Genomic DNA, 24914 nt, shown 5'->3' with positions numbered 1-24914 from the left:
GGACTCCACATCGGTACACATTCAGATCTTTCTTCTAACAGTAGCCAAGATCTGTTCTTCAGGTGAAGACAACTTCCCCCTTTAAACTCATCCATAACACATCTAGTAATCTCTTCCTAGGGGAAAATTCCATTCCCAGATGATCTTTGGGAAGCATAAAGTTACAAGTACACCTAATTTTGGCTTGTATGTAGATGTTAAACATCTTTACAGGTTGCTACCTGTCCACTTCTTCTTTCATGTAGGTAGTATAGCTGCTACCATCGTAAGATAGGAGCAGTCCTCCATCACTCAGGCGGTGCACATCAACTTCCACACACGAGCTGTTCATAATAACCACGTAGGAATTGGGAGACTGTCGGGTCACCTGCAGATCCACAAGAATGGTATGTATCACATGGAATAAACACAACATTGATAGTGCCTTGGTTGCCACAACACACACAGTTTTCCAAGCACTGCAACGGTGGGAATTAAGGGGAACAGAGCCATTTGTTCTCATGTTAGTTGGAAAAAACAGTGTAAAAAAATTTGGGATCACAAAGCCAAGAATTTAGCAGTCAAGAGATGCCAGAAGTAATGCTATCCATGAATTTTGATTTAATCCTCTCACAGATATGTGTTAATTGTACAGGTTTGATTACGCAATCATATACCATTTCTTCATCCTGATCTATGTACAAGTCACAGTCGTGTACTACAATTGCATAATGAATGAGATAATTTGGGAAAAAAAAAAGAGATTGCCTCACAGAGAAAGCAGCTAAGGCTCTCCCTGGATAAAAGGATCGTATCTCAGTCTCTGCCACAGAGTTCCTATTTGAAGCTGGGTAAATCACTTAAAGTGCACTTTAGCTGCTATTCGGTGCCTCTCTACTTCTCGTCAAAGGGGTGCCAAGACAAAACCATGGAGGTGCAGGGGTACAGAATACTTAAACCTGCAAAAAACAGTATATGGCAATGTCCTTAAAAACTTCACCATAATAAATTCGCCCGAGGAAGCTAATTAAGATTGCACAGGCAATCTTAAATCTAGTATTTCCTAACTTTTGTATGCTTGGTTTCACAACCTTTAAACAGTATTTCTTCCATTGTTTTTTGCACACTGCAAAGAAAAAGCAACACTAAAAGGAAAAATTGCTACAAATCCTGTCATGCTGATGAAACTGGCCTCAAATACCCAATAGAGTAGATCTACATATTCAGAAACATCAGTTGAAAGTTTTGGTGAACGAACAAGCAGTAGTCTGCCTAGAACAAACTATTCTTCACCCTATGTAGAGCATTTCTTGCTCTGAAAGGTTAAAATGTTTACAGAGATACACAGAGATACTGCAATGGAAAGACGTGACAGGGTGTTATCATAAGGGAGATTCTACAGATTTCTTAACTCCACTAAAGCAGAGAAAATAAACCCTGCACAGATTTAATTCCAATAATTACGCATATTATAAAGATTAAGCCAGAGCAGCAAACAAACAGACATTTCCAACTAAAAGTGGCAAGCTGATGGGTTTCCACACTGTGCATCGTACCTTCAGCACATATTTCCGTCCTTCATAGATGAGTTCCACATCCACAGTGTTTAGCAGAGTATGAGCAGGTAGGACTTGCCCCCTTGAAAGTGAAGGACAAACCAAAATTAGTCCTTCAGAAGCCACAAAATGGCTAGCAGGGGCCAAAGCAGGTTCAAAGAGGCATGCAAGAATTTGGAAAACACCAGCAGAGAGATGGGAGTAGGCTTTTAAGGCGTCTCTTCTAAGAAGAGACACATCTCAATTTGACAAAGCCAGCCCATCTCTCTTCAGCCACGCACGCCAGCTTTACTCTCCTTTCCACACACCCACTGTTGCCTTAGAGAAGAGTCTGCAAAAGGAACATCACAGCCTGAATTACAGAATGCGTAGCATGACGTAACATAGGGATAAAGCAGCTTTTCCCCCTGCAGCTCTGTTTACGTACACACTCACCAACGGGACACTGAGGGGAAGAACCCTGTTAAGAGCGGACCTGCCTGGATCACACCAGGTTTAGCCTGACAGGGTGTTATGACTAGTTTCCCTCCACTGCCTGCTCTACTTTAAAGCCAGCAGGAGCAGAGAGGTTTTTCTAAGTACTAGTGGGAAACATTCAATTTGGAAAATTATGTAAAATGTGGAAAATTAAATCAATCCTCAAAATAGGAGGAAGACAATATCTGGTGATTCAACATTCTCTAATGTTGTCCTAGCAGCACATAGAGAAAGAACTTCGTATTTCTGAGCCATTTCTTGGAGCTTTTGCCAAAACTGCCAGAAACCAAACCAATCTGTGCAAGAAGCAGGTGATATTTTGGAGAGATGCACAGATATCTGCCAGTTTTCTTAGGCCAGTAGATAAACAGCTTCCTGGGGCCAGAGAACAGTCAGCACATGACAAGCTCTGTGCATGTCTGGACTGTATTGTACTTGAACAAAACTTGTAAATCAAAACTAATTACTATCTGCTTATCAGCTATCTACCAGATCAGTTTGCAATTTTACCTTTCTAGAGAGTGCAGGAAGTTTGAGACACTGTTTCGGAAGCTCACATCAGCCACATGCAGAGCTCCACACACCACTCCCAGCATGGTATCGGGCCTTTCAGCCTGGAAAGAAAGGGTACATAACACCATTACATCTCCTCTGGCTTCAGTTCATTCCAGACACCCACTTGAAGAATCAACAGTCTCAGCTCTATTATTGGTTCACTGCCAACCCCTCTTTAAAATAAAGTTGGTGTAGCATCCATGTAAATACTATATACAAGCTATTACCTCTGTAACTCCTTAAAAGGACCCCCCATTTTTTTTCCTTCCTGGATCAAATCTTGAGGCTCCACCTACATCGCCACTATCATTTGTCCCAAACTGCAAACCAAAATACCAGCCTTAATTTACATGCACACGAAGATGTTTTTCTGGCCAACTTTAAGACCACCTTTCCCTGACACAAATGACCTGCGATTTTGATATAAATAAGAATTAATACCAGTGAAAACGTTTATTGATAAAGTGGCAAGTGGACATTAACCACTCCTAAATCCTTGTCCTCTTGCAACCAGCACGCACCAAGCTTGCCCCCCACCCCCTTCCCCTCCTCACTCCCATTTGTAGTCCTGTGAAGCCAGAAGCCGCACCTGAACTTTCTCAGCAATAAGCCGATCCAACCAGCCAGTGTCAATGCGGTTCTGCTGAAAGCTTTCTGTTTCCAACAGTTTAATCAAGTACTCAACAGTGGTTCGGAAGTCCCCTCGGATGGACAGCTCCTTCAAAGCCACTACCATGTTTCTGAAAGAGAAAAGAATACCTATTATCTATCCCATACTGGCAGTAATGTGCAAGCTGGTAACTCGAGATAGCTCCCCACGAGCTGCCTGGAAAAAACAGTCTGAAGGTTAATAGCAGAAGAGTATGTGCACTGGAGCAAGATCCTTTATGACATGTTTGGGAATGAAAGAATATTGATTTTCTTCAACCTGCTGCTGGTGTGAACAAGAGCAGCTCAGCCAACACCAGCTACGAGATCACGAGTTCCCACTGTTATCATCATCTGGGCACTTACCACGTGTCAGAGGTACACCTAAGACAGACAAGACGTGGTCTCCATCCCACCCAGAATGGAACAGGGGAAAGGCCATGGATGAAAAAAAAGCATGGATGACAAGTCGGAGAGTGACACCACAAAGGGACACTCAATGGTTTATAAACCATTAAAAGGCACTGGCATGGCAAGTTATCAATGTTTTTTCTGTTACAAGCCTGCCATCAGAATGCCTTCAAAGAGGGACTTCAACACAACTGTAGCTATATCATAGCCCAGCAGCAGGTATACAAGGCAGGAATGAAACAGAAAGGAAAAAAATAAAGAGAAGTAAGCAAAAAGTGTAGAAATGTAGGTGCAACACAGCGGAACTGCAAAGCAAGACAGGATGAGAAGCCTGACCATGATGTGGAAAACAAAGTAAAGAGAGGGAAACTTCTCTTAGAACTCCTAGAAGCAAGGAATTTTGTTTTATCCATGGCACTTTGGATCAAAGAGGACCAAAACAAGCAGTTTCCAAGGTTCTACCTCTATTCTGACTACTTACGAAATAGCTTCTTCACGATTTTCTCCCCAAGAGAAGCAGTGACCAAATTGAGAATCAGCAAATTCATGAAGCCCTCCTGCTGCAGCAACACTGAAATAGCCCCAGACATTCTTATTGCTGCGGAAATTCAGTTCCTGAACGGTACCAGAACTGGGCTTAAACCCCTGTAAAGACAGACAGACATTGCTATACATCCTAAAGAAAAACTATATAATCCAGAATTAGGGAAGTAATTAGAGTTCTGAAGGCCAGAGCACCTCTTTGTGCTGCAACATGATATATACACAAATAAGTTTAGGCTGTGTCTAACCAGAGTCTACAAAATCATCAGCTAAGTTAGACAAGGGAAGAATCTTTTAAATTCGCTGCCAAACTTTCCAGGATCAGCAGCAGGGATTGAACCCAGGTGTAAAGCCTACAGTTATCAGAGTGTGAACAGTAACTAAAGAATTTAAAACACTCACCTCATCAGGATTCTCACTGGTGATACGTGCAGCGATGACATGGCCGCGTGGACAGGGCACATGGGCTGAATTCTCAAAATCAATAGCTCCATCTCCCCATGGAGAAACACCATACATCACTCGGATATCCTTGATCCTGTGGAGGGGAATCCCCATGGCAATCTAGGGATAAAAAAAACCTATTATTAATAATAATAACAATAATAAAGAAACCACCACCAAGTAAGTTTCTCTCCCCTCAGAGAGTACCTACTCCTAGAAGAATTAATTCCACCAATTCTCTGTAGAAGCTGATGCTGCAGTTCTGGTACAGCAAATATGCACGGCTGATTTCTGATGTGAGCCTTCTCCATTGACACATCTTGGAACATTCGTATTTCTGAGGACAGCTGAGCTCAGTGTAATATCCACCTTAAGCCCTTCAGCCAGTATTTTCCATTGACTGATTAAAAGGTTCCAGAGAAAGCTGGCCAGTGCTAGGTCAGCTGAGGATGGGCATGCGTTAGGCCTGTTAAAAATATACTAAGGTCCCGGCGAGGCAGAAGGCCCCTAATTGGTTCTAGCAACCTGTGGAATTTTGCAACTATAAACTGTGGATAAAGCAACCTGCAGAACTGTCTGCTGGCTGTATCCTGGTGGAGTAAAGTCCCACTTGTTCTGTTCATTAGCTGGGATTTTTTTTTACAGCTACGGTTCAAAAAGGCTGAGCTTTAGCTTAACCATTTATTTCAGCTGTCTATTAGCCAGACACCAACAGACAAAAGACCAAACTGGTTACAATATCAACATGCCATTCTATGAAATTATATCTAGCATCAGCAATAAGAACAGCGCCCAAACAACGAGGAAAGCATCAGACCAGTTACAAAACTCTCGATGTCTGGCAAATACAGACATAGAGCTGCTGGAATCACCCCCTGAGAGAAGGCTCAGGCCAAAACCAAACAGCCTCCTGACAAAATGAAGATGATCCTGCTCCTGAGCAATCCACAAGACATTACAGTTCAAGCATTTGTTTCCTCTACTATCTATGCAGTAACTTCAAAATGCTAACAGGAGGGAAATGAAAGAAACTAGAAAGAAAGCAAGAGGGTAAGAATGGCAGGGCTGAGAAAATGGAAGTAGAAAAGCACCTAGAGTCGTTAATGTGGTGTAAGGCAAAGAGGGAGAGGACTGCGGCGTTCATCCACCAGTGGAGAAGATAGGGGCTAAGAAGAGGGAGACAGCATGGCAGCACCCAGGGAGTTCGGTGGGGATGCACAAGGGACAGATGAGCCACAGCACATGCAACAAACGCCTTCTGCAGGATCTGTGAAGGAGTCCCTCGTTACTTTGCGGATAAGAACAACAAAAGGCTACTGGTTCGTGTAAGCCATAACTGTCACTCACTGTGATGACTTCCCCTTGAAAAAGCAATAAATCAAGACAAATTCTTGGTCACTTTGCCACATCTATTCAAGTATCTAGTTATCAGGCACGAATCCTGTTTTGTAGGAAGGTTAAAGAGCAGGGACCTCAGCCAGGAGGAGGAAGCATCTGCTAAAAGTGAGGGGCTTGCAGAAATGGAAACAACTGCTCTGGAAGTCAGGAACCACTCATCAAAATCAAAAAGATCCAAGTTACTTTCCTGAACTTCAAACAACTGCTGAGCTTGCTGAAAGACAAAAAAAATCCAATTGTCTGTTCTTTTTTCCCTCCTTTTGTCACCAGTAACTCCAGGAAGAGGCTGGTGTCCCTTGGAGGCAGAGTGGGCGATGCACTGCTCAAAACTGGCACAGCATTTGATCGCTCCGCTAGCCTCAGAAGCCAACTCGTTTCACAAAATAATTTCAGAGCTTAAAGTCGAACTACTCATAGCTAACACTTGTTGAGACAGGCTTTTTTTACACACAACCTTTCCTTACATCAGTGTCCCTACCTCTATGTTTTATTCCTCTGTTGCTTCCCTTCACACTCCTTTTAACTGAAGGTCTACCTGAGCAGTCCAGGAGAAACAAGGAGAAAATAACCTCTCTTTGCTTTCCAAATCAGAAAGAGACAAATGGTAGAGCTGTAACTTAGTGAAACAGTCATAACAGAAAGGATGCATATGTATATGCTCCAGCCACAGAAGATAAATCCCAAGCTGAGAAAGTACCAAAATGGGCCTTTGAGTTATTGGGTATTTTTGTTGAGGACGAAATGTGGGGGAGTCATATAATAACACCTATCCGCACATGAGGATATAGGCCATATTTAGTAGAGCTCTCTAATACTTTCTCTGTATTCTCTCCTCTATCAGTACCAAGATCTAGTCATCTGCATAACATCAGTATGTGATCCAGTTTTAACACAGAACCCTGGCTGTGACTCAGGCAAGAGTCCGCCCCCCTGTTTTACTAAGGCTTCAGCAGAACTGGTTTTTCATGCTCAGGCTTCTCTAACATACCCCAGCTTGAGCACTTCTGAAAGCTCCAGGAGCCGGGAGCCTGGGCACTGACTCACCTGGAGCTGCGCTGCTGGCAGATTAACATCAGCCACCATCTCTGTGCAGGGGTGCTCCACTTGCAGACGGGGATTCAACTCCAGAAAGTAGAAACTGCCGTCCTGGCTGTACAGGTATTCTACCGTGCCTGCGCTCACATAGCCCACCATTTTGGCAAGCTTCACCGCACACTGGGATACAAGAAAGAAGAGTATTTGATTTCCAGGCCCTACACTCTGGTCATCCACCCCACAAGCTTCAAACTATTTTGCTGGCATTCTGAAACATCCAAAAGCTTGTAACAGGCCGGAAAATTGCTCAAGGAAAAACACATGGCTCAGGAGTTTTGATTTCCAGGTTATTCCATTTACAGTTTACAGAAGGCAGAGTCTGAACCAAATATTTACAATACTCAGCATTAAACAATTCACGCAATTCCTGCAGCTTGCTTTTAATATGACAATATACATTTAAACCATACTTCCCTCCTAGTTTTGGGGTGCACACATTTTCGAAGGGAGCTCTACAGCTGTTTGTCAGCACATGGTAGACTCAGTCAGTTTTGGAAATGTGAGTAGCTGCCCACACTAAGCAGTTTAAGACATGCAGCCCTATATTGCTCCATTAAAAGATTCAACGATACAAAACTCTTGGCGATGTCACCAAAAAAAAGTCCTGCCTGTTTCTGGAGTCTCACAAGGAAAAGAGAACTTGCAGAGCCGCTCTCACCTGTTCCATGTGCTCAAACACCACCGAAGTCGCAATAGAAGCAGGTGCTTCCTCAATAATCTTCTGGTGCTGCGCTGCACAGAGCAATCACGGCCAAAGAGCGAGATGGCGTTGCCATACTGATCCGCCAGGATCTGTACCTCCAAGTGGCGCGACTGTTTGGCTAGTCTCATGACAAAGATTGGAGAGCCCGGGACTTCAGTTTGAACCTACAGCAGAGACAGCATATCAACGGGCAGATCTTTTTTTTTTTTTAAACATGTCTTAGTCACAGCCATCCCAAGTTAATTTTTTAAGCAAGGAACATCCATAATATTTTTCCTGGGCCACTTAAGGCTGAAAATACCCTGTGTTCTCTTGTATGTAATTACAGTGCCATTTCCATTCCTCTCAGCTTTCTAAATAACCCATAAATTAACAAAGGCTCGCGGCCCTCAACATTTTTGAGTTACACTGCAGATGCCCTCCGTTACTTGGATTTATTCAGCACCTCCTATCACGTTTGGGCATTTGACAACTGTATTGGATATGCAGATATATTGAAATCCCACCAACACTGAGAGCAAAGAAAGCATAAACCCATGATTCAAAGCAGCTGAACAGGCTCTGATACATAATGCAGACTTTTTCAGTTCTTTAACATTTCTGATTCAGTGCTCTCAGAATCACCCAACCTGAACATTTAGAACAAGACAGTACAAATCAATGGGAAAAGTTACCTGTCTAAATAGATTGGGGAAGTCATCTGCATTGTTAACTTTCCTGATTCCTTTTCCCCTCCTCCTCCTTCAGAAGCCTTGATCTGACAGGGTAGCCAACCTCCTCAGCAGCCTGATCAGGACAGGCAGAAAAACATGGGTAAATACAAAAAGGTAGCAGAGTCAAGTTGATAATATCATTATTTGCCTGTTGATTTGTGTCCAAGCTTTCATGTCTGACTCTATTTAGCAACCAAGACATGAATGGGATAGAAACCAAATATTCCAGTTTGAGAGAGTGCCTGGAATTGGAAAAAACAGCAGTGATTTTGTGACTCCAGTGAAGTCTAGCCTCTCAAAGTGATCTCAAAATCTTTTGTCAGTGCTTCACACCATTAAATTTACAAACTGACAAAAAGGTTTTTTTGTAATACAGAAAATCATTAAGCTGGGTAACATGGGAAAATCAAATACTCCACCCCCTCTCTTCACAAAGGAAAATTCCCAAACCCTGTACTGTGCCAGGAATATTTCTTATTCTAGAAATCTTCCTCAAAGGAAAACTTAACAAAAGATGAATCTAAGTGTGAGGTCATGGGTCTTTATTAAAAACATCTTTTTCCTGCACTAAACAAAAAACAACAGAGAGCCCTAATGAAATAAAACTTTGTTCCCATATTTTGTCTCTTTCTCCTAACTCTCACCTAATTCTGCAGGGTGGGCCCAATGATGGTAAGCGAAAGATCGCGTTCCAATTCCCAAGACTCAGTTCTGTGAGGCTGACAGTCTAGTTCTAGTTTATACCCCCTTTAAAACAAATCAAATCCCTAGCTCTTTCCAGGTGTGCATGCAGCAGGACCTCAAATACCTCCAAAATACTAGCCACCTACCCGCAGTCCATCATCCGCATCTTTCACATAGCCTTTTTCATATAGTTCCTGAGGAACATTCAAGATACGCTTTTGAAGATCATTTTCCTGCCAGTCCACTCGAAGCCCTGAAATATAAACATTATTACCTTAATTCACTCTGCTGTAAGGCTCAGGGAGAACTCAAGACACTGGTGAAACAAACAGCATAGTTCCACAAGGAACTAGCCTGGAAGCATTTACAGAAGAAGAAACGCAGAATGTAAACAGTATTTCTGTTTTCTGGGGAGCAGATCCTTACAGTCAGCAAGTTATATCCTCCTTCATTTACCTCGTGCAATTCTGAGAAACAAGTTGTTATTTACAGTCTTTTGAAACCGTATAGAGCTTGCAAGGAAGCAGAGTATTGGCTGTGTGCTCCAAAACGACACACTATATGCTAGAAAAGTAGAGACTGCAGAAATACCAGATATTACAGCTGTACTGTCAGACTAACAGCACATTACACAACATATAAATTTTGCCTGACATATCCATATATACCATAGTCACTATGTCTAAGCCTCAGATAGTACAAATTTGAAACCCTAAGCAGATGGAACATATCTTGAAACATCTTTTTGTGCACAGAAGCTTCTTAAAGATTAGATGTGTTGAAGAAAAAAAGATTAGAATAATCTTGATAAAGACAGGGCAATTTCCTTCTTACCACTGCCACTCCAAGGAAGAGTTGGAATGCCGGCTGTCTGAGCCACTATTGAAGATGCGATTTTATCTCCCAAGGCCCACATCGCTTGGCTTGGAGGACCTACAAAGAGCAAAACCAATCCATGAGAGAGACACAAGAGATATCAGACATTAGGGAAACGTCCAAAAGTCTAATTTAGGTCCCAGGTAAGAGGGATAAATAAGCACTCTTAGTAGGGCTGCTGCATGCCACTTGATTGGTAAGAGATTTAAACTGAAATTAAAATACAGCTTTTAAATCCACTCCTCTTCAAATGTCCGAAGTATTTCTGCGGTTATGGCTCATCACACTAGAGATAAAAAGATTTTCTATAAGTCAGAACACAATACAACTATCCCCAGGCTATGCTCAGCCCATAACTTTTATCACAAGTCCATCTTTAGTTTTAAACACAGCACGTGTCCAAAACCTTATCCAATATTCAGATCCATGTGCGTCGGGAGATGAGGCTTACTGCATCAAACACCTCCAGCACTTGGTTAACTACACTGCTAAACCACAAACTTCATGTACTGTCCACATAAAACTCCACTCTTTCCATAAAACTGAACTACAAACACCCTCTTTAAAATGACAACAGGGACATTCAGCTTTTGGAACAATCTGCTTTAACAGGAATCTTTTCTGATTTTCCCGTCTTCCAATATTCAAAGATATGTTGGAGAATATGGAGGATATGTTGCCACTTCTCCCATACAAGAACTATTTCCCAGCGTAAGTCCAAACTTTATCTAGCTTCATTAGCCTCAATGATTGGAAACAGACCTGTTAGGCAGCACAGTCTGTTGCTCTGACTACTGTAAAGAACATATCATCAACCTTGCACTTGTAAACCATACCTCATCCCTCTCTTTTAGACTCAGGATTTTCTCTCAGTAAACCCTCCCATCTTAAAATAAGGATCAGATATTAGATGAGCAGTATATATCCTCACCCATGAAAGCAATTCCATTTTTGTGGAGAAGTTCTGGTAGTTTAGGGTTCTCAGATGCATGGCCCCAGCCAGCCCAAACAGCCTGCAGAAGAAAATAACATAATTCACTCTTTGTTTTAGTAAAACAAGAAGCGAGCAGAATTAGAAAGCATGCGGATATTTCAAGTCTTCCTTTTCCTCGCTGAAAACAGCCTCATAACATTTGAAAGCCAGACCAACCTCCTGAACTACACGGTATGCTTAGTTGAAAGGGCCAGTGTATCGCATTTTGCAGAAAAGGCAAAGGCGGCTACCGAAGCAAGCCGTTGAAGAGGAACTAAGTGTAGGGAAGTGAAAGGGGAAAGGGAACCTCCTATCTCCTGCAGATAGTCATACTGGGAAATCCACTGCATTGCAATATGCATTGCCTTTTGGGGCTAGTATAGGTTTGTAATTTCAGTTTCTTCCACCTGTCTTTTTCCCCAGATACAACCCATTATTTAAGAAGAGACGATTGCTTGCTGTTGCCTCCTGTTTTGAAAACTATCTTTGACACTTCTCACCTGCACTGGAATCCGCTTAGCAATATCAAGAATGAGTTCCACATTTGCATAGTTGTTGTTGTTCGGTCCTCCTGGAACTGGGACGTAGTGATCTGCCATTTTAATATACTCTGAAAACACGAAGAAGGTCTCATTTAGATTGCAGATCTAATAAATAGTACTTGGTCTAAAATTCCCTAAATCTACAATACTGGAAGGACTTTATTTCCTCCCAGAAAAATCTGTTACTTGACAGAATGTGATGGAGTGGACATACAGTCAGCCTTTTGCATCATTGTGGGCACAAGGAGAAGGTTGCGCACCTTCACACTCTTTACAACTCACCTGCATTTGCTTTCAGGTCCTCAGGAGTCACCATGACCACAAATCTGATTGCCCGCTCATTTCGAAACATCTCATAGGACCAGCGTCGGATGGATCTCATGCATTTCACTGCTGCAATGCCATTATTTGCTATCAGGACCTGAGGACATTAAAAGCAGGGATGAGATCGAGTCTAAACAGCACAAAACACTAAACGATAATGAAAACAGTTCTTTCTCTGCAGACTCTTCGTCCAATTTCGGGGCTGTACAGTTTCGTTAGCCAGCATTCAATTCAGCAAGAACATTTAATGGCCCATCAGCCAATTCAGAAATCAGCTCTTGTTCAACCATAAAGATTTTAATGTATTATGCTTTGTTTGGATTAAAGAGGAGAAGGCCACATGAGAATAGACATAACAAGTGGCTAAAACATTCAGTAGCTGAAAGGAAGAGACCTCATCCATTAAGTGATTATGTATTTTTAAATACACTTCTTAGTGTTTTTCCAGTCCACTTTTGTTGTATCTGTCCATAAATCCTTTTGTGCCAGCAGAAGTCCTCTAGCTCACTCAATTTTTTTTTCCTGTCACAGTAAGCTAAAACAATGGGATGTTTATTTATCACATATAAAGTAAAACAGAAACATAATGATCACAGGTAGAAGTACAACTTTCAAGTTCAGGAATATTAATATTTTGATATCTGGAATATTAATATTTTGATATCTGGAATGTACAGCCTTATCTAGAGAGAAATCATAGCTCAAGAGAAGGAAACAAAATGCAATATGCTGAAGTCAAAAAGGTCAGTAACTTACCTTTTCAATAACTTTATTCCCTCCAAAACGAGTAACAAATTCTGCTGGAGAAGCCACAGTGAAATCCCGCTGCACATCAACTTTCTTCCTGTCCCGGCCTTGTTTTACAAGGTGTAAACCAGACATACTGGGCCTAAGGAGATTTGTGGGAGACAGAAAAAAGCAACTTGGCAGTGCAGATGTAGACAAATAGAAGAGGGTATGTGAAGCATTTGTAAAGTTCCCCTTGACCATATTCCCCAAGTAGACAAGTAGAATCACTCCTTGCCTCCAACCACCATGGCCTCATCCTCAGCTTTTACAGGGATGACTGTTTTTTAACTACCTTTCAGTTACCTCTTTGCAAAAGCCAGTTTATCTGGAGAAATTCCGGTTGTGCTAAGATATAAATAGGTAAAAATATGTTCACTGTATATTGCTGCTCAACCCAGAACAACAATGCTGCACCACACTGCTTTCAATTCAGGTAGGAAAGCTGGCAAACAATGCTTTCTGGCTTTGGGAAAACTCCGCACAGAAATCCTACTGGGGAACCACAGCAAATTTCCAAGAATTTTTCACCATACAGCATATAATATCCTCCTCAAAAGTTCTGAGAGCTAGAAGACAAATTAATCACGTTACTTCTACCACAAACAGTGGTTTTGTGCATGACAAGATCCACTCTGTGCTCTACCACCATACTTCTGCGTGGGATGGGACAGTCACTTCCCTTTCTGATGCTTCAGCTTCCACAGAAATAACACATGGATAAATCACTCTTTGCTTTTGCAACCACTACAGGATTTGATTTGCTAAAATTTACAAAGCTGAAGTTGTGAGAGGAAACTCAATACAAAAGCAAAGGCTTGCTCTTCACACTAGGCGTCTACCATAGTGCAACACGGCTGGGGAAGTAAGATATTTTTTTATTTTAAAGCCCCTGCAGCTTTACCTCTTGGATCACCCCACCGTTTACCCATTTTTCTTACTGTATTTAGTGTGCTTTTCTTAACAGGTTCCTTTCCCACAAACAACGTGAAGTCCTTACCCCTGTCACCACGCAGGGTTACAGAACCTTTCTTTAGAAAGAAAAGATGAATATTGGGAAGGTATTTAAACAACTACTCAATGCTTTGGAAAGACCCAGCGGCAAGCAAGGGGGCCAGTGCCACTGGAACAGTTGTGTCGCCGGCAGCACGTGTCCCCAGAGCCACGTGGGCCCTGCTGGCCATCCTTTGGCCATGGGAAACCCATCAGAAACCTCTGGCCTAATCAGCTGCTGAAGCACTGATACCATTGAGCAACTCCACTGGGAAATGGGATAAAGCAACTGGAATTGCTGAGAGAGGGCACGAAGGAAAAACCAACCCAAGGACAAGACAAGCCACGTACAACATCTAGAGGTCTCCTTTTAACCACAGCCACGAGGGCAGGTAGCTCCCAAGCTGTACCTGTGAGGTTCACTGCCCCGGGGGAGGTCTGGAGCATCCTGGCTTGAATGAGCTGCTGTTAGAGGTGCTCGGTGACAGCCTGAGAGGAAACATACGGATTCCCCGTCTTGTTCCCTCATAAATACATTATGGCCTGTGAAGATTTACCCATCTGGAATGCAGGCCCTCCTTAACTCTTCATCAGGAGCACACTAACACCACAGACCAGTATTTTGACTACATTTACTGGCGAAAGAAGCCCTGAACAAACTGTAGCTAGTACTTGGTTTAAAATCCAGATTCTTCTCTTACCCATCTTCCCCATGAACGATCATGGTGCTACCACAGACTATGCTGTGTTCTGCAGGACACATTAACAAAAAGGATCTTGACTCATACCATCTAGCACAACCGATTCAAAAAGGTATATGCCAAATCCTGGTACGACCAACCAAGAACTGCACTAGAGCAAAAGGCCATCTTACCGGTAAGGCAAGATCAGTGCCCAGATCTGAACACAAAGACATGTTTCTCTACCACACGTAGGATGGAGTGGATCCTTCCCTTCCTCTCCACCTTCGTGCACACCATCTACTTTGGCTGTGATACCCTACAGTCGCACAACTCTGACTTTGTGAGGATTTCCAGAACAGCAAGAAAACATATTTAGAGCACATGAAATTCAAACCCTATGTTCTGCACTAACACTTAATCTTTCTCTCTCACACGTGAGGTATTCCCATGACAAATGGACATCCTAGTGGAGAACTTCAAGTTATAGTTTTGCAAATGTTGAGCTTAACTGGGAAGTGAAAACCTGTTTTAAGCACAGTGAGAGAGACTTTGAAGACTCCATGAAGCCAAGAGTGGATGAAGTGAAGGTAACAGGAAAAACAAGATCATAGGTTGATTTTAAAGCATGCTAAAAAAAAAAAAAAAAAAATAGATTCCTATCTCCCAGGGGCATTCTAGGACATATAAATGGCTGTCCTAGGTCAGAACAAAGTACCTCCAGTCTGCTAACTTGTCTCAAAGTGCTGCTGGCTGATATCCAGAGAAGGGCATAAAACCCACAAGCATGCAGAGGCTCTCCCTGAGTACTTCCCCTTCTTCCAGTGAGCTGCACTTCAGAGACAGACACTGTCATTGAATTTAAAACTTCTCACTATGAGCAAGATTTCCCAAACTGCTCTGTGACAGTCTCAGCCTAGGAATTCAAGAACAGGAGCCAACAGGCAAGAAAGAGAGAAAAGGTGTAGTTAAGTTTGAACTTCTACTAAATTTCTGTATTTAAAGAGGGTCAGAATCTACAGCATCGCAAGGGAGGAGCACAGTCCAACAAGTGAGGCAGGTTTATTCATTGCAGGTTTATTGAGAGCAGTCTCGACAAAAACAGAAAAAAGATAAAAATCTTGGGGTCATAATCTGTGAACGTGTATGAATATGAACTATCCCGCAAGTTGACACTACTACACACATAAAGATACTGCTACAGATAAAATGTCAACAAATACAGAATAATGTACAAACACTTGTTTACAAGCAAATATGTTTCTGTTCAGTAAGCATACCAGGAACATTAAGTTTATTTACTAATAACCACAGGCTGCACATTAAAATGAAAACAGGAGAGATTTTTTCTTTTTGCAGGGTAAGAGGTAGAAGTTGGGCAGCAAGGAAGAACACCGAGCTTTAAACAAAACAGAATAAATGCTGAGTTAGTAACTGTCATCCCTATTAATCACCAAGTCACAACTGCAGTGTTTTGTTATGTAGGAACTTTGAAAATGCTCATCTGTCCTGCAGTTTACAGAGGTTAGAAGTTATGCAGAATCTCAAACTTTAACAACTGATTCCTCAGCTAAGATGTACTCTAGCATCTTTCTTACAGACAGCATGCACAGATACCTCACAGTAACTGGCAAGGTTTCAGAGGATAAAATTAACATGGAAAAATATCAGTATGCATTTCCAGTACGGAGCACCCAACTGCCTCCGTCCAAGACAGCTGCTGCTATGAGGAGACAATCATATCTGTAGTTCTTACCTTTGCAGCATGTGATATCTCATTTCCTGACTCTGCTCTGCAGAATCCTCCATGCTGCCTCACTGAAAGAATTAACAGATTTCGGGCTTGCTTATGACTCGTCTAGTGTAGCTGCTGCTATTTTATTTTTTTTCAATACTGCAGCTGAAAATCCAGCAGGAGAAAGCTGCAAAGAGCCTCACGCGCTTCTCCTTGAAGCAGTGGCATTTCTCAGATTGCTTCGATCTTTTAACCTTTGTCCCTTTGCTTTCCACCACCCCTCTCTCAGTCACTCTTCCTGTGACGCAGCATGCACAGCCAGGGGAGCAGCTCCCCTCCTCTGCGCCCGGAGGAAAGCAGCTGATCAGGAAAGGGAGAAAATGATCTACAGCTTACGTAAGGAGGCTTAACACACCGCACGCTGCTGCGGAAACAGCCAGCCCCGATTCACGCTCCCCACCACGGGGTCATCACGTCCCCCTGCGCTCCGTCGCATCCCAAGGAACCCCGCACCGCCAGCTGCACAACGGAGAGCACCTCCCTGGCACCGGCTCTGCTGGAGCAAAGGAGCAGCTACAGGGGTCACGCTTGCCCCAAGGAATTCAATCAACATGTAGGATTTAATACCAGATTTTCAGGAGGGATGGGGAGGTGACAACGGAAGCATTTCCACGGCTGCAGAGAAGAAGTCAGAGGCACAGTTTGTACAGGCACACAGAGCACAGTAGTGACCCAGATCCCACCGGACACCAGCTTGGAAGCTGGGAGACCCTGGCCAATCACTTAAGTTTTCTATGCCTCTGTTTCTCCACCTATAAAATGAAGATAAGTTCACCCCAAGTGCTGTAAGAACAAACATCCCCACAAGCAAAGTGCTCCAGTTCTGCAGGGTCCAGTAATGTCACTGGAGAAAGGAAGAATGTTTACTCAGTATCCAGCACATGCAAAAACATAAATTGCAAATTTAGGGGTAGGGAAAGGATAAGCAAGGGCAACGACTGCAGCAATACAGTAATGATGAAACCTCGACTGTAACTAGACACAGCAACTGGATTACAGTTTTAAATTTCATAGAATCATAGAATTGTTTAGGTTCGAAAAGACCTTTAAGATAATTGAGTCCAACCGTCAATCCAACACTGCCAACTCCACTGCTAAACCATATCCCTAAGCACCACGTCTACACGTATTTTAAATACCTTTAAATTTCACTACGTTTGGGTCTCTCCTGGTGTAGGGTCGGTAGCACGGCTTTTATTTGATGCACACAGATTTCAAGAGCCTGGGCAAACACCATGCAATCACCCGGGGGGGATCACTCAAAAAAAAAAAAAAAAAAGGAACAAGTACCCAGAGGGAAAGTGGGAAAGTGTCACATTAACATGATGACAGTATGCAATCTTGAGCCCTGAAGGGCAAGGTGAGGTCGCTGCAGGAGACAGGGAACTAAGAATAGTGCGAGTGATAGGAGCCATGACCAACACAGCAAGTGCCATGTGGCTGATAAAGTGCAGGCAAACAATTCTCCTCGGATCCAATTCCTTCATGCATTGTCAGCAGAAGGGCAGAGGGGACAGCGACACGCTGTGGCAGTGAAGAAGGCAGTCACAGCGCAAATAAATCTCTTCAACAGACAGGAGAGACACGAGATACCAGGGAAAGAACAGAGATCAAAAAAACCCCCAACACTATATATCTACCTAATAACTAAATGCCTCTCTCACCTGTCAGCCTTTGTTTCTCTTTGAAGAACTACTCAACTATGAAACACACCTGAAATTTCCCATTTAATTCATTTTAAAACAGAAGTATGTAAGAAAAAGCAACTTGTCTTGAACTGTTTTCCAGCACTAGCTCCATCCCAAGAGGCCCCGGCCGCCCCACTTACCTGTAGTGGTACAGACCCCTGCTCCCAGCCCAACAGAGGAACTGGGGTCCCTGCCTCCCACACCCCGCCACACACACTCCAGCCATGGAACTCTGCTCCTCCAAGTTCTCCAGGCTCCTGCTTCCCTTTGGTTCTGCTGGGACACTGCCACAAACCCACCACTTCACCAGTTCCAAACTAGCCATCAGAAGGGTAGAGAATTTAGAGAACTTACAGACTCTGCTTGATAAAATCTGTGTCACGTTCTCTTCCGGTCATCACTATGTAAGACCAGCAAAGCCCAACAGACATTCTGTGGCTCTACTGGGTATGTATTTCATGTAGAAAATTATATAGGATCATAGAACGGTTAGAGCTGGAACGGACCTTAAAGATTATCGAGTTCCAACCCCCTGCCCTGGGCAGGGAGACCTCCCACTAGACCAAGCTGCTCAAATATATTCCATAATTTTCAAAATAAAATATTTGCACGATCCATTAGATTTCCTCACATTTTGATCCTGATTTGAGATTAAAATTTATACACAGTATAACTGAAATTTTATTTTCCAGGTTTTGTGAAAATGGTTTCGCAAATATTTGCCTGTGCTCCCAAAAAGCACACCCACAGCCCCCAGTCCAAACAGTTCCTGACCATTGTAGCTGTGAGGAAACAAATCCTACATGTACACAGAGCTTGATGTTAGAGGAGCAGGTTGAGCATTGGTTAAAAACATTCATGGTGCCTTCTGCCAGCTGAATTCACTGCTACGAAATCAATGGACACGATTTGCTGCAACATCCCTACAAAAACACGCTACACAAGGCTGTGTCGCTCTGATACAATACTTACCATCAAACACACACTCACTACAAAGCTCGTTTCCTAAACATAATGCTACTCAGAACCCAAATGGCAAATTCCGTATGAAAACCATCCCCCTAGGCCTGCGGTTAGACAAAAGGAAAGCCTGCGCACTTCTCTTCTGTTCTAGCCTCCCAGAAAAAAAGCGTTCATTACAGGCACATACCTGACGCACATCGCAGCTAGGAGGCCGCATCGATCCCAGCACTGTAACATGCCAAGTGCTATCAGTGACGTAGCGGTTTATTCCAAAGGCAGTGATGCATTAGCTGGCTTGTTTGAAAGGCAGCCCTGAGGAGACTGCAGCACTCACACACACACACACACACACACACACCCCCCCCGAGAAAGGATTTCCCCCCCCCCCGACGCCTCCAGATTAGGCCTGTAACGGGTGCGGAGAGAGGGCAGCTCTCATCACTGATTTGGGCTTTATGTTTTGTAAATATGCAAGCGCTGATGTGAACACATATCTGATCCGGTAAGGCTCAAGCCAGTTGAAGCATCCAAAAGGTCTGCTCTGGTTTTAGATCCGCTCTTGCAACTTATTTCACAAAAAGGCAGAGAGAAAGAACAAGCATATACGTAGTCCAGCCAGCAATATTGAATTATGCAGCTGGAGTAAATGGTTTACTATGTCTCGGGTAACGGGCACTGGGAGGCAGTGATCTGGACTGATTCAAAGACAGTTTTTGCCTGTGAGTTTAAAGAGACAGAACAGTTGGCTTTGAATGCAGATGCTGCCAGAAATCAGTGCTTCAACCTACAAATCAAAATAAAATGACTCAACTCAGCTCTGATAAACGAATGAGCTGAAGGATTTCAGGAAATTAAATAAAGGATGTAGCACAAAAAACCAACAACAGCCCTTTCCCTGTTCTCTGGCTAAATTCATGCTAATGCAGATTTTGAACGGCCATCAAGGCACGTCTTTAGCCTAAAGCAGTAACTTTGGTTGCAAAACTACAGAGCCCAAACTGGCACAAGCTGGCAGGATTCCTCTCAAATAACCAAGTACCAACAGCTGCAATACATGCAGATTTTAAGTGCTGAGACATTTGTTTCTCAGGTATTTTCTTTTCTTAAACCATGTATCTGGATTTCATCTGCCATGCCGTATGCATTCTAAACTGGCCCGTACCCACAGGATGCACACATCAAATCACTGGTGTTCCCTGCAAGCCCCAAAGCAACCTCACAGCTGTTATTATGGGGGGGAACCTGATGATTTAAAGCTCACTGAGCTCCCCCGGATCATACGCTCCTGTGTGTGTACTATGATCAAAACCACTTCTCTCCTGAGCTCTTCAACATAGCCCGTGACCCGTTCTATCTCTGGCTGCTCCTTCCAAGGTATTCTGCATTCAACTTCATGAGTCTCATGCTCGACGAGCCTCTAGCCCCCCCGGCAAGCTCCAAGCCCCTCCCTCTCCTTCAAAGTTATCTTTCAGAACCCCTTTCTTCGTCCTTCCCACTTAGACCCACGGCACCAAATTTTCACCCCTCAAAAATGCCCAGTGAATCCAAATATCAATCCAAATAAATAGCCAAACTTAAATTGAACTGATATCTGTACTACAGTTCCTAAAACCACAAAGTATTGAAAGCTTTTTACTTTTATGTCCTCATAAAGTACAAAATTCCACAGGTTTCTGCAGTAACAGCCTAACACACTCCAGGTCAAGCCCGGCCACCAAGACAAACTTTAACAACAACAACAGTAATAGTTCTGCAACTGAGAAGAGAGCAGGGTTAAAGTCTTTGGCAAGGAGCCTTCCCAGCCCTCTTTGACAAAGTTCAAGCATTGAACAGATCTGGTCTGCATGAAAGAGAGAATACATGTCTTTTAACACACAGAATTAAGGGGGTAGGTGGGGGAGTTTTGCATAGAATTTATTATTGAAAAAGGTTTTGCCCACTGTAAGAGAATCCTGTATAGAAAGCACGATGCAGCTCATTTCAGCCACCATTCTTACAGCCAGAGTTACATATGGAGTCAAGAGTCATCTCTGCTACCTGCCCCAAGCTGGATGAAAAGCGAGGGCGTTCAGGAAAATACAGGAGGGGGCCCTAAAGTATTCTGATAGGGACAAAGCATACTTCCTTATCTTTTCAATTAGAAATAACAAACGTGTGAGCAAGCAGGAGACATTGTCACCGCTGTGGTATTTCAGCCGGCTAATCTTTGCAAAATCTCCCTACAAGTTACTGAATTTAGAGATGTTTCCCATGTTAACTGAGGCCAGAGGGAGTAAAATGTTATACCAAAATAAGAAGAAAGCTACTTTTGAGAGGTATGAAGATGAAAAGCCCTTTAAAGTGTATTTGTTGAACTAAATAGAGTAGAAAAAAGTTATAATTCACAGATTATCCGTATAACCAGAAACAGCTAGGAATCCAGAACACCTTACAAGCTTCCTCTTTTTCAACAGATACAGGAAGAAATTCAACTTTTCACTCCAGGTGGATGAAGTTCGAAATACAAAACACAACATCACTCACTGGCCATAGTGGCAACAAAAGGGAACTACATCCTTTCTTTTGGCAGGGTTTCCTTGAGGATGCACAGCTTTATTTCAATAACGTGCAGAAACACGCACCAGTATCACTCTCCCCCATCTGCTGAGCCAACAGCAATTGATCATATGCAAAGGACAATGTCTCGGCAAGCAGCAATTCTGGTTTCATTAACGACCTTCTGGTCCCCGAGATGCAGCCCCATGCAAGTTGCCCGACAGAAAAACCTCAGCAGCACCATGGTAACTGAGAGCACAGACAGCAGAGCAAGAGCAGGAGCCGGCAGCTCTGGCAGAAAGCTGGGAATGGGAAGGAATCGGTTCAGCAAAGGAGCAATCCTTTTGGATGCAGCTGGGCCAGTCTCAGGCACAGCAGCGAGAGCACCAGCCTTGCCGACACTGAAGATACTTGCACTTCTGTGCACAGATTTGTGCATAAAACTACAGCGGCGATTATCATTTTACAAGATCAATGCCCTATAGTGTAATCTCCTAACCACAAACAGTTGGACTGGAAAGGATTTTTTTTTTTAAATTCAGAACAAGCTCAAAAAGATCCTTTATTACTTTTAGTACTCTCTGCAATCACTTCACAACTGGTTTCTAAGCAGGCACACTGTCCTGGTGCCAGGCTGGGCATACACAGCACACTGCTGTCCCCAGTAAAACTGAGGCGTTCTTCCAAAATTACTTTAATAGATAATTAGTTCTTCTTAAGCATCTCAATAATTTATTGAGACTATTTACTGAGAAGTCCAAATACTGTTAGGTGCTACGGGCTGAAGTGTCTGCGGGCTTAACATCAGAGGTAACAGCTGAGCTGCTTCCAAAAATTTGGCTTTCAGTCGATGCAAGTGGATTGTCAGGTGACGCTGTACACCCATTTCATCGCTTATGAAACCAGAGCCCTGATGTATAAATACCAGAAGACATGCAGGATTTATTCTATTTTAAACAAGAGTTTGATACAAGATGCCATGTTCGAAGCTAGGAATTAAATTTAGCAATAGTCAAGAACAATTTACTAAACAAAACAAACAGACCCAAAGTACGTTCCAAGTGGCATTTATAGAGAAGTTACTTAATCTACCACTAAAACTTCAGAAAGGAGCATAGCAGCCGTTTAACAGCTCGCTACACTACAAGCAAAAACCGCATCCCAACAGGACTACTGCCTTCAGCTGGAAGTCGGAAATTTCTGAACTCAAAGACAATACAATTATGCCTGGAAGCAAAAAGATTAAGAAAAAAATCGTACACTTGGCTTTATTATCTAAAGGTGCAAAATGCAACAAAGGGTAAAATTTGTTGATGTAAACTGTACATGAGTATTTTCTTTAAGGATGCTTGTTTTCCATGTTAGATGCTATAACTAATAGAGTGAGGAGGGCATTTACATGATTTTTATTACCGATACTCCTAAAATAAAGCACAACCACAAGCAAGAAAAGAATCAGAACATTTTAGTCTACGTGGCTACTCTTCCAACACACAATTTCTGTTAAGTGCTGACGTTCCACACACCAATTTGAAGTTCATTTCAGAGTGTGGATTTCTCAATCCTATAAAGTAGCAGCCAACTGGCACAATCAAAGGTCTTCATAGATCTCCAGTGGTATGGAAGCCTATAACGTACAACCTGTCCCAGTAAGACTGTCTTTAGCAACAGCATAAACACTTAACAAGATCAATAAGGTGATAGATGGAAGAACACAGCGCACACATGCTCATGCTCGAATGAAGAAACACGAGTTGGCATACAGACTGCCCATCGCTGGGTCAGGGTGTTTCGATTAGACATCCCAATCCCGTCAGATGATAAGGCTCACAGCAATGTTTTCCAGCCCAGGCAGGAGACCTGCAAATCTCAGGTACTGAATATACACCAAACAGCCTACTGAAACATCTATGCTTCAGGAACTGGCAACATGATACTGGTTTTCACGGGGATCTAAGAAGAAGAGAGAAGCAGCAATGCCTGTTACTACAGGAACACTCACAAACCCTTTCTCAGCTGACTAAATTCTGGATTTTAGACATAATTGTTCCCTGAGAAGGACTTCTCCGCAGCAAAGCCCCTCACCTCAAATACAAGCTATCTCTATCTGACCAAAATTTCCTGTGTGAAACTAACCAGCAAATGGAAAGATTTTTGGCAACTTCTTCAAAAAGATATGCTCCTTTGGACCTGCACCTTGTTTGACGCGCTAGTCAAACTGTACAGAACTCCCCATGAATTTATCTTTGTCACTTCAGAAACTGTTGTACCTTTGTGATCACCAAAAGGAAGCTGGAAAGAAGAATACCTGTGTTCCACAAATTCACTGTCACAGCGTGACTTCGGGCAAGTTGTTGAACTTGTCTGTCTCAGTTTCTCCATCTGTAAACACTATTTGGAAATGTTTTGATGAAAGGGACTACCATCCTGGAAAACTATTTCAATACTTTATCTTAGAAAAACAGCCTACAATGCTGTAACTTTTTTTTATTTGAATTGGCATTTCTCTCCAATTTAACTGAAAGTCAAGTACCCTTAAAAAGAGAGTGCCAAAGTAAGCAAGTTGCAACAGAGGTGCTCAAGGTCGCACACCTATTGCGTTATGCCTGGCGCTGATGTCTGGTGTGCCCTAGAAGGTGCTTGATTTTCTTGCTCTCCTCTTGTCTATTTCCGTACTAATGGTTACCTGTTCATCCACTTTCTTCTGTTCCTAAAATATATATAGTTACAGGGATAGATCTTTTCCTGCTTCAAAATTATCTTTTGTGCTGACAAATTAGAACTGGCAGTCATTGGAAAGGTAATCCCCTTTCAAGTTGTGTTAAGATTTTACATCTGTTATATCACTGCCAGCTGGCTAAACATGTCCATAACAACTCCGTGAAGTATGGACTACTATCTCCCTTCTGCCCCAACCCAAAGAGTCCAATAACCACCAATAAAAGGACACATGAAAATTCCTTAATCTGCACAAGCAAAGAAACTAACAAAACAGAAGAACAAACGGAAAAGATCAGCTGGTCATATAAACATCTACTACTGGTCAGTAAAAGCCAGAAGCCTTTTTGGAAACAACCATTTCTTCAAAGGCAACAAAGTAAAGGTAGCGAGGGATTGTTCAGTAAAAACTATAGTGGGATTCAGCCTGTCCTGTATGTTCCTAGAATGGGACGACACCTTTTGCAAAGGCAGGCAGAAAGAGCAGCTCAAGAGGAGGCTCTTCTAGATTTGGTTCTGACCACTGGGAGGAAGTGGTGGGAGAAGCGGAGGCTGAAGGGCACCAGAACAATCACAGACCTATTTGTAAGAAAGAGCAGCAAAAAGGTAGTAAGTTACATCCAGATGCAAGATATCAAGGACAAATCTTTCCTAAACAAAAATGCATTTCCTTCCTTACATGCTAAAAAGATTTGCAAACAGGGGACTGTCAATTGCTGCAGTAAATTTGGATGTTAGAAAGACTTTTATCACTGTCCAAAATTGCATTTTCATAAACAGAACAAGTATACATGAAACAACTGCAGGGTAGTTGTAAATTCTGACAATAGTGAGC

The 24914-nt window shown here is 42.7% G+C and overlaps 1 protein-coding gene across 1 annotated transcript in view; it reads right to left on the bottom strand.

The window, feature by feature from the left end:
• Positions 1-24914, bottom strand: part of ACACA (acetyl-CoA carboxylase alpha) — a 134987-nt gene that overhangs the window by 102075 nt on the left and 7998 nt on the right. Inside the window, 18 exon segments of the mRNA XM_063341859.1 lie at positions 222-367; positions 1536-1617; positions 2523-2626; positions 3157-3307; positions 4108-4271; positions 4572-4733; positions 7056-7226; positions 7765-7835; positions 7838-7973; positions 8484-8540; positions 8543-8568; positions 8571-8595; positions 9353-9459; positions 10041-10139; positions 11014-11095; positions 11556-11665; positions 11880-12018; positions 12678-12810. Of these exon segments, the coding sequence (XP_063197929.1) occupies positions 222-367; positions 1536-1617; positions 2523-2626; positions 3157-3307; positions 4108-4271; positions 4572-4733; positions 7056-7226; positions 7765-7835; positions 7838-7973; positions 8484-8540; positions 8543-8568; positions 8571-8595; positions 9353-9459; positions 10041-10139; positions 11014-11095; positions 11556-11665; positions 11880-12018; positions 12678-12810 (1965 nt within the window).

Source organism: Chroicocephalus ridibundus, chromosome 7 (genome assembly GCF_963924245.1).
Source record: "Chroicocephalus ridibundus chromosome 7, bChrRid1.1, whole genome shotgun sequence".
Classification (NCBI taxonomy): domain Eukaryota; kingdom Metazoa; phylum Chordata; class Aves; order Charadriiformes; family Laridae; genus Chroicocephalus; species Chroicocephalus ridibundus.
Note: the sequence above shows the minus strand (reverse complement) of the source record. Positions and strands in the feature narration are given on the sequence as shown.